The 18016-nt window shown below is 43.1% G+C and overlaps 1 protein-coding gene across 1 annotated transcript in view; it reads right to left on the bottom strand.

Moving 5' to 3' along the window:
* Positions 1-18016, bottom strand: part of PREX2 (phosphatidylinositol-3,4,5-trisphosphate dependent Rac exchange factor 2) — a 487967-nt gene that overhangs the window by 190325 nt on the left and 279626 nt on the right. Inside the window, exon 18 of the mRNA XM_077270643.1 lies at positions 14254-14402. Within this exon, the coding sequence (XP_077126758.1) occupies positions 14254-14402 (149 nt within the window). The remainder of the gene's footprint in view (positions 1-14253; positions 14403-18016) is intronic.

Here is an 18016-nt window from a genome sequence, read left to right on the forward strand (position 1 = left end):
ATTTCAGTTCTTTAATACAAAAGTAAAACGTATATATTATATAGAGTCATTGCAAACAGAGTGATCTATTTCAAGTGTTTATTTCTGTTAATGTTGATGATTATGGCTTACAGCCAATGAAAACACAAAAGTCATTATCTCAGTAAATTAGAATACTTTATAACACAAGCTTGAAAAATGATTTTAAAATCCGAAATGTTGGCCTACTGAAATGTATGTTCACTAAATGCACTCAATATTTGGTCTGGGCTCCATTTGCATCAATTACTGCATCAATGTGGTATGGAGGTGATCAGCCTGTGGTACTGCTGAGGTGTTATGGAAGCCCAAGTTGCTTTGATAGCAACCTTCAGCTCATCTGCATTGTTGGGTCTAGTGTCTCTCATCTTCCTCTTGACAATACCCCATGGGGTTTAGGTTAGGCGAGTTCGCTGGCCAATCAAGCACCGTGATACTGTTGTTTTTAAACCAGGTATTAGTACTTTTGGCAGTGTGGACAGGTGCCAAGTCCTGCTGGAGAATGAAATTGCCATCTCCAAAAAGCTTGTCAACAGAGGGAAGCATGAAGTGCTCTAAAATTTCCTGGTAGATGGTTGCGCTGACTTTGGTCTTGATAAAACACAGTGGACCTACACCAGCAGATGACATGGCTCTCCAAACCATCACTGATTGTGGACACTTCACGCTAGCCCTCAAGCAGCTTGGATTGTGGCCTCTCCACTCCTCCTCCAGACTCTGCGACCTTGATTTCCAAATGAAATGCAAAATTTAGTTTCATCTGAAAACAACACCTTGGACCACTGAACAACAGTCCAGTTCTTTTTCTCCTTGGCTCAGGTAAGATGCTTCTGGGGTTGTCTATTGGTCATGAGTGACTTGACACAAGCACTGCAACACTTGTAGCCCATGTCCTCAATATGTCTGTGTCTGTTGGCTCTGGAGGCAATGACTTCAGCAGCAGTCCACTCTTTGTGAATCTCCTCAAAATTTTTGAATGGCCTTTTCTTAACAATCCTTTCAAGGCTGCGGTTATCCTGGTTGCTTGTGCACCTTTTTCTACCACACTTTTTCCTTCCACTCAACTTTCCATTAATGTGCTTGGATACAGCACTCTGTGAACAGCCAGCTTCTTTAGCAATGACCTTTTGTGGCTTACCCCCCTTGTGGAGTGTGTCAATGACTGCTTTCTGGACATCTGTCAAGTCTGCAGTCTTCCCCATGATTGTGGAGCCTACTAAAACAGAATAAGGAAGCCTTTGCAGGTGTTCTTTTGTTAATGATTCTAATTTACTGAGATAATGACTTTGGGGTTTTCATTGGCTGTAAGCCATAATCATCAACATTACCAGAAATAAACACTTGAAATAGGTCACTCTGTTTGTAATGACTCCATATAATATACTAGATGATTTCAGCCAGCAAACGCTCGGCATGCTCATTGCTATCTAATTAACGCTGCTGGTGATTAAACTGAAGTAAATAATGACAACATTCAATAGCGCTTACGCAGGTGGTAAATTAACTTAAAATGAAGTTAATAACAATAGTGTGGTGATGTGTTGGGGGCGGGATTATGTGTGGTAATGTGGTGGGGGGGCAGGATTGTGTGTGGTAATGTGGTGGGGAGGCAGGATTATCTGTGGTAATGTGGTGGGGGGTGGGATTATGTGTGGCAATGTGGTGGGGGGCGGGATTATCTGTAGTAATGTGGTGGGGGGTGGGATTATGTGTGGTAATATGGTGGGGGCAGGATTATGTGTGGTAATGTGGTGGGGGGGCGGGATTATCTGTGGTAATGTGGTGGAGGGGCAGGATTATGTGTGGTAATGGGGTGGGGGGCGAGATTATGTGTGGTGATGGGGTGGGGGCTGGGCTTGTGTGTTGTAATGTGGTGGGGGGTGGGATTATGTGTGGTAATGTGGTTGGGCAGCAGGATTATGTGTGGTAATGTGGTGGGGGTGGGATTATGTGTGGTAATGTGGTGGGGGTGGGATTATGTGTGGTAATGTGGTGGGGGCGGGATTATCTGTGGTAATGTGGTGGGGGGCGGGATTATGTGTGGTAATGTAGTGGGGGGCGGGATTATCTGTAGTAATGTGGTGGGGGGCGGGATTATCTGTAGTTATGTGGTGGGGGGGTGGGATTATGTGTGGTAATGTGGTGGGGGCAGGATTATGTGTGGTAATGTGGTGGGGGCGGAATTATCTGTGGTAATGTGGTGGAGGGGCAGGATTATGTGTGGCAATGGGGTGGGGGGCGAGATTATGTGTGGTGATGGGGTGGGGGGGCGTGATTATGTGTGGTAATGTGGTGGGGGGCGGGATTGTGTGTGGTAATGTGGTGGGGGGCGGGATTATGTGTGGTAATGTGGTGTGGGGCAGGATTATGTGTGGTAATGTGGGGGCGGGATTATGTGTGGTAATGTGGTGGGGGCGGGATTATCTGTGGTAATGTGGTGGGGGGCGGGATTATGTGTGGTAATGTGGTGGGGGTGGGATTATTTGTAGTAATGTGGTGGGGGCGGGATTATGTGTGGTAATGTGGTGGGGGCGGGATTTTGTGTGGTAATGTAGTAGGGGGTGGGATTATCTGTGGTAATGTGGTGGGGGCGGGATTATGTGTAGTAATGTAATGGGGGGGTGGGATTATGTGTGGTGATGTGTTGAGGGTGGGATTATGTGTGGTGATGTGTTGGGGGGCGGGATTATGTGTGGTGATGTGGTGGGGAGCGGGTGTATGTGTGGTAATGTGGTGGGGGCGGGATTATCTGTGGTGGGGGGGCGGGATTATGTGTAGTAATGTAATGGGGTGGCGGGATTATGTGTGGTAATGTGGTGGGGTGGCGGGATTATGTGGTGATGTGTTGGGGGCGGGATTATTTGTGGTGATGTGTTGGGGGACGGGATTGTGTGTGGTGATGTGGTGGGGGCAGGATTATGTGTGGTGATGTGGTGGGGCAGAGCTACTGTGCAGTGGGTGGGATTAGCGAGTAATCACGATGCCTCTTAGGCTAGGTTCACATTGCGTTAGTGGGTGATCGCTAACGGACAGCGTTGCACGGCGAAAATGTCGCAATTAACGCCATGCAACGGGTCCGTTAGCGCACCCATTGACAGCAATGTAAATTTCGCCTGTAGCGCATCACTAGCGCGTGCCTATTTCGGCTCGCGCTAGCGATGTGCCATTCTTTTGTAGCGCGCCTCGGACGCTGCTTGCAGCGTCCGCGGCGCGCCCGACGTCCGTTCCCCGCTCTCGCAGATCGGGGATCTGCGAGAGCGGGGACGTTAGCGCGACCCCTAAACGCGGCCCCTACAAAAACATTGCGTTAGCGCAATCCGCAAGCGCTAGCGCTAAACGGATTGCCCTAACGCAATGTGAACCTAGCCTTTTATATATATAGATGAGTTTCACTTTTTTGTATTGAAGAACTGAAATAATTTAACTTTTTGACGATATTCTAATTTTGTGAGAAGCACCTGTATTTCAGCATAATATCATGTATAAGCCATTTTTATGGACATAAAGAAAAATATGATCTCTGAAATAGAATTCTATTATGAACCATTTTCTAAAAAAATGAAATTATTTCTGCAATACAGCAAACACAAGCCAGTGTGTAAGTAATATCAAGAGAACAAAGAAACAAAAATACAGACTTTAGATCAAAAGGTTTAAAGCATAAACTATAATACCATTTATTTTATCACGTGATATACTGGAGTGCTTCAAAATTGTCAAAAAAGCGCAATTCGACAATTGTTTTTTATTTATAGCATTCATCATATGGTAAAAAATACCTAGTAATATAATTCTCTAGGTCAGTATGATTACGGAGATGCCAAACATGCATAGTTTTTTTAATTGTGGTGAAAAAAATTTGAGTTTTGTAAAAAAAAAAAATTGCTTGAGTTGCCATTTTCTGAGACCTGTAATGTTTAAAATTTTCAATCGATCGAGCTGTCAGTTTCTATTGATACCATTTTGGGATGGATTCAATGTTTTGCATGCCGCTTATTGCATTCTTTTTGTCATTTTGCGGCGTCCGAAAAACAGTAATTCTTGCATTTAGACTTTTATTTCTCTTTTCACAGTTTACCAATTTGGCTGATTAATTTTTAAATTTTGATGATCGGAATTTTACAATACCATTTATTTTTAATGGGAGAAAAAAGGGCTATTTGAACTCTTATGTTTTTTTATTCTTTTCATATTTAAAAAATTTTTTTTTACTATTCAAGGGACTTGAACTTCCAATATTGTGGTATTGTTGTATATAGTACAAATCACGGTCTCTTAGGAACATCAGCCAGAAGAATCATGACAAGCATGGGGGTCTTCAGCAGACCGACAGCTGTCATGGCAAACCATTGTTGCCCTGTGATTATGTAACGGGAATACCAATGGGTGCATAGAACAATGAATATCCCTGCCAGCACCTATAAATGCTGCTGTCAGACATTGATATGGGTGTAGCTCTGCTGCATGCATTACTGTTAAAGGCAGAAGAAGGTTGAATATCACAGCCATCATCAGCTAGCAAAGATATGTCCTTGGTTCGGGAGCCCACATCAAACCCACCAGGGTACTGGCATATCATGTCAGTAAGGGGTTAAAAGTTATAAAATGATTCTTCTTGGAATGATTTTTTTAAGTAACAAAAACTTGGCATATTACCAGGTATGTAAATGTGATAACAGTAAAACTCCATTAAAAATATACAGGTTTCACACAGTTTCAGCTACCATGTCATTTATTAGGGACATTAAGTTAAAAAGCTGATGACTATAGCACATATTATACAGTGGGGAAAATAAGTATTTCATACACTGCTGATGTTGCAAGTTTTCCCACCTACAAAGAATGGATGACCTAGAAAGACAATGACCCGAAACACATAGCCAGGGCGACTAAGGAGTGGCTCCATAAGAAGCATTTCAAGGTCCTGGGGTGGCCTAGCCAGGCTCCAGACCTGAACCCAATAGAAAAACTTTGGAGGAAGCTGAAACTCAATGTTGCCCAGCGACAGCAACAAAACCTTAAAGATCTGGAGAAGATCAGTATGGAGGAGTGGGCCAAAATCCCTGCTGCAGTGTGGGCAAACTTATTCAAGAACTATAAATATATTAAGTTCTGTTTTTCTATTAAATCAAATACTTATTTCATGCTATAAATAAAAATTAATTATGTAAAAATCATACAATGTGATTTCCTGTTTTTTTTCTGACAGGTGAAATATACCTACAATAAAAATTACAGACCTCTCCATTCTTTGTAGGTGGAAAAACTGTGTATGAAATACTTATTTTGTCCTATGTATATGGGGGAAACAGCCATTTGCTGTCCTGCGACATAAGATTGTAAATTTGCTGCGCCACTACTTTGTAACTTATGATAATGAATGTGACCTCATTTTGTCTCTCTTCAGTCTGACAGCTGTCAGAAACCCAACCACACTGCATTTCTGCTTAACCACATTCACTAATGCTAGTTACATCTGGCCGATTGACATTTCTGATCTTTATGTCCCTCAGACACAAGTCGTTCTTTACTCCTAGCCAATATTTTGCATGAGTGCTCGGAACGACTATCCACGTGCCCTTGTTTTAAAAAGGACTCAATATATCTTTGCTTTGGCTTTTGAGTCTGTTTCTCGATAAAATATGAGTTCAGGGATTCCTGTAAAATGGGTTTCATCTCAAGTTGCCCCGTCTACATCAAAGTGTGTTTCTGTCAATGTGGACCTGGGACTTGAGTAATTCTCCAAAGGAAATAACGTTACAGGTGGAAATAGAATTAAGCAAAGTTACTGCAAAAACAATTAGATACCGGAGCCAGCAAACCTAGTGTCCATGGAAAACACAAGTCTGCACCCAAAACACCAAGATATAAAAGAACAACATGGGCTTGGTTGGAAAATACATTCTACTAAGTCAAGGTCTGGGAGACAGGCTAGGCTCCTGGCTGGAAAACATAGAGGTTTACTATGTAGCTTTCATGGTATTACGGCTTAAATCCACAATTCCTGTAATATCTTATTAAAATATACGAAGATTAAAGTGGTTTTCTGGGCTAAACATACATTTCTGTGGTCAGTCTATCTGTTATGTGCTGCTGATCATCTGATGAGCAAGCAAAACGCTTGTTCATAAGGAGAAATGATGTTCTGCGTAATGCAGAAAAGTCTTGGTTCTCAGTGGTGCATCATTTTGGGTAAACAGGACTCGTGCTGCCGAGAACTATGGCAGCATATGGGCACTGAGTGATCTATTACAGTTTACTTTAGTCCGTCTTTGTTAAAAGCCATTTAAACAATCGTCAATCAGTAAAAATGTACCACCAGTTGGTCCATGTAAGTAGGATCTAACAGAATGATATATGCATACTGTCAGGATTCCCCTATGCGATGTACATACTGGTGTTCATGGGCCAACCAGTAATTTTTCCTGCTTTTCTCAGTGTTCTATTAAAAAAAAAAGTTGCACGTGCAGAGGGGAATCCTGGCAGCGAGCAAATGGCATGCGTTTAGGATTCAGTATTCAGATAAGCTGAAGAAATCTAAAGTGTAACCGTCGTTTATATTTTTTGTTCATAAATCAATACTACACAAGAAGATAAGAAACTTTGCAATATATTTTAGAAGTCTACTTCTTTCTCCGTCAGGACTGGTCACTCATTCTCAATTCATGGGTAAAATCTGTATTAAGTAAAGACTGATTCTCATTAAGCTGAGATAGGAGATGATACTCTATGGCTGGGGTGGGGAACCTCAGGCCCCAGGGCCATTTACGGCCCTCAATAACATTTTATCCGGCGCCCTAGCAGATTCTCAGTGACCGCATTCTTGGGCAAGGAGCTGTATTTTGATTGCCACCAGCTCATTAATTTCTTCTTGCTCTGATAGCACACACACGCAGGGTTCACTACTGAACACTGAAGGGCATGCAATGAAAGATTATGTCCTGACACAAGTGCCAGGGTCAGGATGTACTTTGTGGGCAGAGTTTGTACGGCCCCCGAAGAATGGTATAAATATCCAAATAGCCCTTGGCAGAAAAAAGATTCCCCACCCCTGCTCTATGGAGAGAGGAGTAGGGAGGAGCTGGAGGCAGATTCAGGCATTCTGCTGCAAGGTCTCCTGAAAAAACTGTTACAGTCCTCCATAAAACTTTATGAGCACCAACTGCCATCACTTATTTCAGTAATGGGAACAACTTAATTCACTGAATACAGATTAAATCTGTGAATTGAGAATTTTGAAAAAGGGTGATCAACCCTGGAGGAGAAAGAAGCAGATTTATATATATATATATATATATATATATATATATATATATATATATATATATATATATATATATATATATATATATATATATATATATATATATATATATACTGTATATATATATATATATATATATATATATATACACGGTATATTACAAAGTTTCTTATTTCCATGTGTAGTATTGATTTATGAAATAAATAAATAAATAAGCCTCTATAAGGTTAGCCTGGAAAAGAACTGCTGCTCTACTCCATGCTGTTTAATTTATGTCTCATCTAATAATATCTGGCTGGGGGAGAGATTGCTGCATCAGAAACCTTCTCCTCCATTCTGCAATAATGGAGACCATTAGTGATGAGCGAGTGTGCTCGTTACTCGAGTTTTCCGAGCATGCTCGCTTGGTCTCCGAGTATCTTGGGTGTGCTCGTAGATTATATTTTGTCCCTGTAGCTGCATGATTTGTGGCTGCTAGACAGCCTGAACACATGAAGGGATTACCTGTTTGTTAGGGAATCCCCTCATGTATTCAGGCTGTCTAACGGCCGTGGGGACTCAAACATAATCTACGAGTACGTCCAAAATACTCGGAGAACACTCGAGCATGCTCGGAAGGCTCGAGTAACGAGCACACTCGCTCATCACTAGAGACCAGACAAAGCTTAGCTAAGCCCCATCCTGTCTACCAGGTACAACCATGAGACGGGAAAAGCCTGGCTTCATTTTGTATTTAGTTGACAGACACATTTGTAAGTTCAGTTTGCAGCAATGTATATAGACTGGAGTATACAGGTGTAATGTTTTGAACAAGCATTATCATAAGAAAACAAGTGTACAGTTCACAGTCTGCTGCCTGCTGTACACTGATAATGTAGCTGTATCATTTCCCACTGCCAAATACTGGTCCCTGAATGGAAACCCTGCATCTAATTATGATTCACAGCGGGAAGCAGCATCTGACCTTCATACACTTCTATATACTGGAGATTAAATTAAAAGCAAACAAAATAATTAAGCATATACTACACCGTAACATTGCTGCCTCATTTATCCACACTGAGAGCTTTAAAGGGAACCTGTCACTGGATAAAATGCTATTAAGCTGCAGATATGGGATTAGTTTTGAGGTTGATTGCGTTCTGAACCTACCCAGTGCCGTCACTTAGTCCCCCTCTGCCAGGAAGAAATTAACTTTATTCCTCCCAGCAGTGTTCAGGTTTCAGTCACGGGGTGGCGCTGCCTCTGCTTCAGTCACCGTTCTGTGTATAAAGAGCGGCAGCTATAACTGCATTCCTGGCCCTGACTGACAGCCGGCCCTAATGCTGAGCTGCTGTCAGTCAGGGCAGGGGGTGCAGTTACAACTGTTCTCTATACACAGAGCTGGGACTTAACCCATGCCGGCGCTGCCCCATGACTGAAGCCTGAATGATGCAGGGAGGAATAAAGTTCACTTCCTACCTGCATTCTGGGTTTAGGTGCCAGCGCCAGGCAGGTTTAGAATGCTATTAACCTGCAGATCACCCCATAGCTGCAGGTTAGTAGCAGACACGTGACAGGTCCCCTTTATTAAAGACTGCCAGACACTCACACATCAAGGCAAGAGATTACACATTAAAGAAACACTGTCACCAGGTTAAAAATGACCAGATTTTATTTTATTCCCCCTGATCACCTTCTTTTTTAAATTAATTTATTTTTTTTAAATCTGCTGTAAGGTCACAGAAAGATGGGCCTTTTTATTTAGTGCTATTTTTTGACACCGGATCAGATCAGATAGATAGTATGTAGAGATGAGCGGATCTTTGCAAATTTGAATTTGTTAATTTCGCTCAATTTTTCCCCAAAATTTCGATTTGCGGCAAATAAATTTGTGCAGATTATAATTCCAGAAAGCTTGTAATTGCTCATAAAATACATGTAGGGGAGAAGAGAGAGACAGAGAAGCTCGCTGAACCATAAGACCTTATACCTTACAGGTGAGGGGGAGAGAAGACCACGCTGACCATAGAAGCTTACACTTTACAGGAGGGAGAGGACCCTTCTGGCGGTAAGAGCTTAAAGGGAATCTGTCATCCCCGGGACATATATGACCTATTAATATGGGCATACAGGTGATAGAAATGTTACAGTAGTCCTACCTGTGTATGCCTCATATTAACGGTTTTGATGCTGAAAAATGTTATATTCTGTCTATTTCTTCCAGGCTTCAGGGCGTGCGGTGCCTGGAAGAAATCCCTGCCTTCTCTCCTCATTGTAATATTTACTCCCTCCCATACATGTCAGTGATTGCCCCGCAATCCCGCGCCTGCGTCCTGCACTCCCTCAGAAATCCATACCTCTTCCTCCCTTCTATGGGCACTGCATTCAGAGATCTTCTGCACAGGCGTCAGCAAGTCACTGTGACCTTCGGTGTGCGCTCCAATAAGGTGTTCTCTCCACTTCCTCCCTGCACAATCATCGCTAGGAACCATATGTACATAGCCATGACTATAAGGGGAGGAAGTGGGGAGAGCACCTTGTCGATGCGCACACCAGAGGTCACTGGAGTGGAAGTCATTAGCGCCTGCACAGAAGATCCCTGAATGCAGTGTCCATAGAAGGGAGGATGAGGTATGTATTTCTGAGGGAGTGCAGGGCGCAGGCATGGGATTCCAGGGCCATAACTGACGTACATGAGAGGGGGATAGTTTTACAATGCGGAGAGGAGGCAGGGATTTCTTCCAGGCACCACATGCCCCGGATCCTGGAAGAAATTATTAACATAAAGACAGAATATAACATTGCTCAGCATCAAGACCATTAATATGAGGCAGATAGGTAGGACTAGTATAACATTTCTATTACCTGTATGCCCATATTAATAGGTCATATACATCCCGGGGGTGACAGATTCCCTTTAAACTCTACAGGAGAGAGACAGTCACTCAATTACTGTGTAAGTTGAAAACAACTTTGCTACACAAACAGTTCTCCACTGGGAACCAGCGATTTGTGGGCCTCAGTACTGACCACCACTGTACAAGGTATGATGATCCGTAAGATGTCATAGCTGCAGAACAATATAGGGAAGCCCACATGACAATGCAATACAATGCCTGCTGTTATGAGCTGGTGGTTTAGGAGCAACATGGGACATGCTCTGGAGGAGGTGGTACCTGTACTGACCGCAGTTCCTGAGCTTAACACAACACTAGAAGTAGCCGTGGGATGTTCCTGTCACTCCCTAGACACCTCGTCACAGACGGAGGACTAACTACCCCTAAAGATAGAAACAGGAAAGCTATCTTGCCTCAGAGAAAATCCCCAAAGGATAGGACAGCCCCCCACAAATATTGACTGTGAGTGGTGTTATGATCCTTAGTGGTTGAGGATCACAAATTACTCCAGCTAAGTAACAAACATAGGACAAGCTCTAAGGAGGTGGCAAACTGGACTGACCACAAATCTGAACCTATCCAAACACACTAGAAGTAGCCGGTGAACGTGCCTAAAAATCCTAGACGTCTCGAGCCAGCCTGAGGAACTAACTACCCCTAGAGAGAAAGAAAGACCTCTCTTGCCTCCAGAGAAATAATCCCCAAAGATATAGAAGCCCCCAACAAATAATAACGGTGAAGTAAGAGGAAGGCACATACACAGGGGTGAAAGCAGATTCAGCAAATGAGGCCCACTAATACTAGATAGCAGAAAATAGAAAAGGGAATCTATGCGGTCAGTAAAAAACCCTTACAAAATATCCACTCTGAGATTTCAAGAACCCCCACACCAACTAACGGTGTGGGGGGAGAAACTCAGTCCCCTAGAGCAACCAGCAAGCGAGGAAATCACATTTTAGCGGGCTGGACTAAAAACATAATGAACGCTGATAATCAAAAAATGATCAAACAAAAACTTAGCTTGTCTTGGAGAGACTGGAGCAAGGTAGACACAAGGAATCTGAAGAGCACTGAATACATTGATAGCAGGCAAGGAACTGAGTATCCAGGTGAGCTAAATAGGAAACCAACCAGGATAACGAACCAGCTGATGCTGCAACCTGCAGAAAGACAACACTACACAGTACCGCTTGTGACCACTAGAGGGAGCCCAAAAATAGAGTTCACAACAGAGTGGAGAGGGAAATGACATACGCAGAATGAAACCAGGATGTAGCAAAGGAGGCCAGTCTAACTAGATAAATAGAACAGGAAAGAATACTGTGCGGTCAGTATTAAAAACTAGAAAAATCCACCACAGAGTTTACAAAAATCTCCACACCTGACTAAAGGTGTGGAGGGTAAATCTGCTTCCCAGAGCTTCCAGCTTAACTGAATAAATCCATACTGACAAGCTGGACTAGAAAAAACATAGAAAGTGCAGAAAGATTAAGTCCACAACAAGTGGACTGCAAAAGAACACAGCAAGGACTTATCTTTGCTGAACTGGTCAGAATATCAGGGAAATCCAAGCAGAGATGTGAATCCAACCAGGAACCATTGACAACTGGCACAGGCTGAAGGATAGAACCAGGCTAAATAGTCGAGCCAGAAAGACAATCAATGAAAGCAGCTGCTGACTACTAAATCCAAGGAGCAGCAGTACCACTTAAAACCACCGGAGGGAGCCCAAGAGCAGAATTCGCAAAAATGCCACTTACAACCACCGGAGGGAGCCCAAGAGCGGAATTCACAACAGCCTGCCTGCTCTCTGATACATTAGCAATTGTGTCGGCCAAGTTTTTATTGTGGACCATGAATCAAATCTCAAAATGTTTGAATTTGTGTGAAACCGCAAATTTGACTCAAACTCGATCCTGCACAAATTGTTCTGCTCTCTATTTTTTTTACATGTCCTGTGGGTTATAGTTAGGTAGTGATCTCTAAGAGTCTCCAAAACTGTATTCTACGACAGCATTAATTATATACAGCCGTGACGTAATATCAGGTCCTGATGCCTATTTCTGCATTCAGGACCTGAAATTACGTCACGGCTTGCTGTGATTGGTCGCGTCGCGGTCACATGGGCGGCACGCAACCAATCACAAGCCGCGACGTAATTTTAAAAATGCGCGCGTTTCCTGCCTCCCGTGACGTCACGGCTTTTGATTGGTCGCGTCGCCCATGTGACCGCGACGCGACCAATCACAAAGCCGGAACGTAATTTTAAAATACTGAATGCCTAGAAGGACCTGAAAATTACATCACGGCTTGCTGTGATTGGTCGCGTCGCGGCCACATGGGCGGCACGCGACCAATCAGAAGCCGTGACATCACGGAAGGAAGGAAAAGCGCGCATTTTAAGCAAAGAACGCTGCCTGTTCCCTCGGTGAGGTCCAGGCTGCGTCGGAGAGGTGAGTATAGCAATATTTTTTATTTTAATTCTTTATTTTACACATTAATGTTGTATTTTACACATTAATGTTGTTCCGATACCCGATACCACAAAAGTATCGGATCTCTGTATCGGAATTCCGATACAGCAAATATCGGCCGATACCCGATACTTGCGGTATCGGAATGCTCAACACTAGTGATAACTTAATGACTGGTGGGGGTCTGCCCATGGGACCCACATGAATCAGTAAAAGGGGGCACTTTTATCCTTTTTAGATTGGAATGGCAGTGCACATGCTCGAAAACCACTCCATTCAATTCCTATGGGGTTGCTGAGCAATGTGCTTGGCTTTTTCCAGTAGCCCCATATGGAGTGAATTGAGGGATAAAACTGCCCCATTCTGCTAAACCACATGGGTACCAGTGAGCGGACCCCCACAGTTCTATAAGTTATAAGGTTGGAAAATGTCACTCAGCCATTTACTGTCAGATAGGGGTCACTGATGAAGCGGGGGCTGAGCAGTAGTATCGATCTAATAATAACCTCTATGGGAAACTTCAATCTTTTCTGTAGCATATTGTTAGAATCTGTTTAGTTTGTTACTATCCGCTATTTTCTTGTGGAGTTCTGGATGCTGGTCTTTTTCCTCTGGTGCTGGGTTTGTCTTGGGTCAGGTGTTTGTATCACTCTTTATTAACCAGCACCTGCCTCCCATTCCTTGCTGGACAACAGTGTTAATCTGCTTTAGTTCTGGCTTGGTGCTTTGCTTTGTCTTCTGTGTGTATAATTTGTGCAGTACTGGGAGCTCTGGTGCTGCTAGTCTCAGTTTCTGTTTTCTGTTTGCATCTGCAGCCTTCTCTGTGTTTTTCTATTAGGAGGTGACCCGTTTTTGTACCCAGTCCTTAGATCTTTTAGGGAACCCCTTCCCCAGATCTATAGGTCTTCGCTTGAGATTAACCAAGGATCGTCGGTGGTTCTATTCGCAAGGAATGGGTCACCCACTCCATCGTTGGGTACCAGTCTAGTCATAGTGCAGGGTCAGTTTTCCCCCTTCTACCCTAGTCCTGTGTTGCAGTTCCGTAACACATATGTTAAAACATCATAAATGATTTAAGCTCACTCATGAATCAGTATATATTATTTTTTTTTAATTAAGCCTGCCTCATAAAGTCAGAAATTGCTCAAAAGATACAAATTGCACCAATTTTTATGTTTCTGCACCATGCTCTCCAAAAGTTGGAAACATGGGAATGATGTACAAGGAGGAACATGATCAATTTTTAGACATCAGATTTTGGTTAATTGTTACCTGCTTGTAGGAAATGTACTGTACATTTCATTCTAAAACAACAGGAGAGTCATAAAAGTTGGCAAACTTGCTTAGTGACTAGTGCAATCTAAAAAAGAGATTTGGAGAAATTTTCTCCCCCCAATTTTTTTTTTTTTTTTTAAGACTGATCAAATCTTTTTTCTTTGAATTTTGAGTGCCAGGTTTTTTTAGACTACAAATCTGCCCCACTGCCGTTAGACCAATTAAGATGGATTTAAAGAATTAAGGCAGTTAAAGGGTTAAGTACGGCTGGCACGAACAACACTGTAAGGAAATTAAAAGGTGTATCTACATCTTAAAATAGAAAGGACAAGAGTTGACTTACTCCCTTGGTTTCGTGCTCATGAGAATCCTCAGAGGTTTTCTGCTGTTTAAGCAAGTCCTCAGAAAACAATCCACTTCATGAAACGGCCTCAGGAAAACAAGGTCACCATTTACAGCATAGATTTTTTTTCCGACCGCCATTCCTGACAACTGGGAGCAAATGACAGAAATAGTTCCTTTATTAACACAAATCTTTCCAGCCCAGAACACAAGAAATAACGATCCTGGAGTCACCCCAACAAGCCATCTGCACTTTCCTCACCACATTAAGCCCCATAATTAGCATTAATGTCCAAGTTGTCAATGATATGACGGAGACTAATATCAGGGAATGTACACTGTCCGTACAGACATAGTGTATAATCAATGTACTGTGTATACCGTAGATTCAGTCTATGCAAAGTGTAATAGGAAAGCGCACACAATCAGGGCACATACTGTACATGTGATCTTAGAAAAAATATACAATTAGATCGAGTAAGACTAGGGTCATAGGAGAATAAATTCTCTCATCTGAAAGAATCGGGTCAATTATGCAAATCACACTCTCATCAAACTCTGACCAGAGTGCGAGCATTGTGTGAACCGATTCTCTCGGATGAGAAGATGGAGAAAAAAAATTCTCCATCTTCTCCATTCTGTGAGTCTTTGGAAATCAGACTGAACTTAGATGTCATCATAGTGCAGACTCATTGACTTGTATGGCCAGGTGTGATCCAAATCATACTCGGGCATGACGCAATTTTATACATGGACTGGCTCGGTCCGAGGAAAAAATCGAACATGTGCACGGCAACAAAAAATAACATTAGTCCGGGTGCGATACGATCTTTTGTCAGATCACACTCAGACCGAAAATATGCTCTTGAGCACCTGCCCTGTTCAGCGTTTATTATAAATGGGCAATTACAAAAGTAAGGAAATGTCATTATTGGGGCAATGTTTTAGCTTTACTGTTCAGCCTCACGCACAGACCATATTATAATTCTGTTGTATGGATTCCTAATACAGCACCCACAGGCCACTATTGGCCACACTGTGCCATTGTCTACCTGTGAATTTTTACAAAAACTAACAGAGTTTTTTCATGGTAGAGTCTTACATAATAAATGCTAATAAAATAGGCATGTTACATTGCATCCTGTATTATGAAGGTATTCTACCCCAGAGTTGCTGCTAGGAGAGAACACAGTGCCTCAACACCATCCAGTTAGTACAGTGCTGATATGTCAGAGCCTGGCTGTGATTGCAGCAATGTATGTTTTACGGATCATGCAGACAAGAATATCAATGGGACGTGTACTGTCCGAGTTTTAAACAGATAACATATGGACAACACACTGACCCATCTGACAGTCCATTAGAAAAAAAATTGCATATTGCACTGCTTTCTTCCGAATCTTCAATGAGGTTCACCCATTCAAGTCTATGTGTGTAAAAAAAATTGGATCCCAAACGGAATGCATTTCTATTACAAACCTAGGAAACTGTATGTGATGATGTGTAAACGGTGTGGACTGGACTGTCACGTTCCTAGCACTGAAGACACCAATCGCGTTGTGTGCCTTATGTCTTGTGTCTATATATAGAGTCATGTGAAGTATAATATATGTAGTATATAAGTAATGTTAGTAACGTATAGTGTACATGTACAATATAGGATAAGTGTAGGGTAAGACATAGTTTAGGGTTTAGTACATAAGGTAGGTAGTAGAAGATTGTGACTAAAGTTTAGGTAATGACAAGGGTAAGGGTAGGGTAAGGATAATGTTAATGTTTGGGACTAGCCCATAGGGCTTAGTGGTAGGGCAAGTAACTTCTTCCTGTGGATAGTTAGGGTCAAATTCATGTAGAAGTAGGACGTGTTATGTGAACTACTGGAAAAGGAAACTAAGGGACAAGGAAATAGCGAGATCTTGACATGACTAATGGGACAGAGTGGCCTTCCAGAAAAAGGGTCCTTGGATAGCACGATGTGTCACAACAATCCTTGAGCTTGCAAAATGGCGAAGGTAATGGACCTAAACAGGGCTAAGATTGTGGGACTAGTGGGGGTCACGAGCGGTAGATCCGGGCACCAGTAGTAGAAGAAGTAGGACACAAAACCGGTGAGTGATTAGAGGACTGTCGTGGTAAGCTAGGTTGTGACGAAGTAGGGGAAAAAAGGTTTCCTCACTAGCCCTTGAGTAGACTACAGTGGAAGGATACTATGTGAATGAAAATGCTTCATACTACAAAAGAAACGTCTATAAGTATTTGTACCCGCTATCCCTTGTACAAGACCCTTCTCAAGTTACTGTTCAGTAAAGACTGTGTTTTAGAATGTCAGTCTCTTTTATTGAACTATGAAACCTATGGTCATGGCCAGCCAACACCACTGGCTACAGGCAAGGCTTTTACAGCAATAAAGCCAACACCCAGGCAGGACCAACATATAAAAGGAGGAGACAAGTGAGTGCCCATGGCTACTGCCCGTGCCACGGAATAAATTTCATTTTTTAGTGTATATATATATATATATATATATATATATATATACAGTATATATATATATACACATGGACATCACACAGATGTCACATAAACATAAAAACCGGACACATGGATGGACCATGGATAAAAATTGGAGGAAAATTAGAAAATAATCGTCTGAGTTTTAAAGATGAAACATAGTTTGAAAGGCTGCTTGGGAAGAATATGGAGAGGCTTGACTAGTCCATTGCTGTCCCCTCCTTGCTCCAGTTGATAGACAGGTGAGCAGGGCGGGACTGGCCATCGGGCAGTTCTGGCAAATGCCAGAAGGGCCGGTGGCAGTAGTGGGCCGCTCGAGTGTGCCGCTGTCGGCACACTCCCCCCGCTGTCGGCGCACTCCCGGCCCCGCATTCAACTATACCCGCGTCATAGACGCCGGTACAGTTGAATGCAATGATGGAGGAGAGAGCGTCTGCTGACGCTTCCTCTCCCATCATTCCCCGCTCTGCCTGCCGCTGACACTGCGGGTGCGCGATGACATCATATCATCGCGCACCTGCTGTGTGACCGGGCGGGCAGAATGCGACTGCTGAGACCGGAGCCAGAGCAGCGCGGGGCAGGAGGAAAGGTGAGTAGAGTGTTGTTTTTTTTTTTTTATCAATGAGTGATGACTGGATTGTGGAGCTATTGGGGGTGGGGCTGTGCTGCATTCCATTCTATGGGCCTGTGCTGCATTCCATTCTATGGGCCTGTGCTGCATTATATTCTATGGGCCTGTGCTGCATTCCATTCTATGGGCCTGTGCTGCATTGTATTCTATGGGCCTGTGCTGCATTCCATTCTATGGGCCTGTGCTGCATTCCATTCTATGGGCCTGTGCTGCATTGTATTCTATGGGCCTGTGCTGCATTCCACTCTATGGGCCTGAACTGCATTCCATTCTATGGGGCTGTGCTGCATTATATTCTATGGGCCTGTGCTGCATTGTATTCTATGGGCCTGTGCTGCATTGTATTCTATGGGCCTGTGCTGCATTGTATTCTATGGGCCTGTGCTGCATTGTATTCTATGGGCCTGTGCTGCATTCCATTCTATGGGCCTGTGCTGCATTATATTCTATGGGCCTGTGCTGCATTCCATTCTATGGGCCTGTGCTGCATTATATTCTATGGGCCTGTGCTGCATTCCATTCTATGGGCCTGTGCTGCATTGTATTCTATGGGCCTGTGCTGCATTCCATTCTATGGGGCTGTACTGCATTCCATTCTATGGGGCTGTGCTGCATTATATTC

Source organism: Ranitomeya variabilis, chromosome 6, assembly GCF_051348905.1.
Source record: "Ranitomeya variabilis isolate aRanVar5 chromosome 6, aRanVar5.hap1, whole genome shotgun sequence".
Taxonomy (NCBI): domain Eukaryota; kingdom Metazoa; phylum Chordata; class Amphibia; order Anura; family Dendrobatidae; genus Ranitomeya; species Ranitomeya variabilis.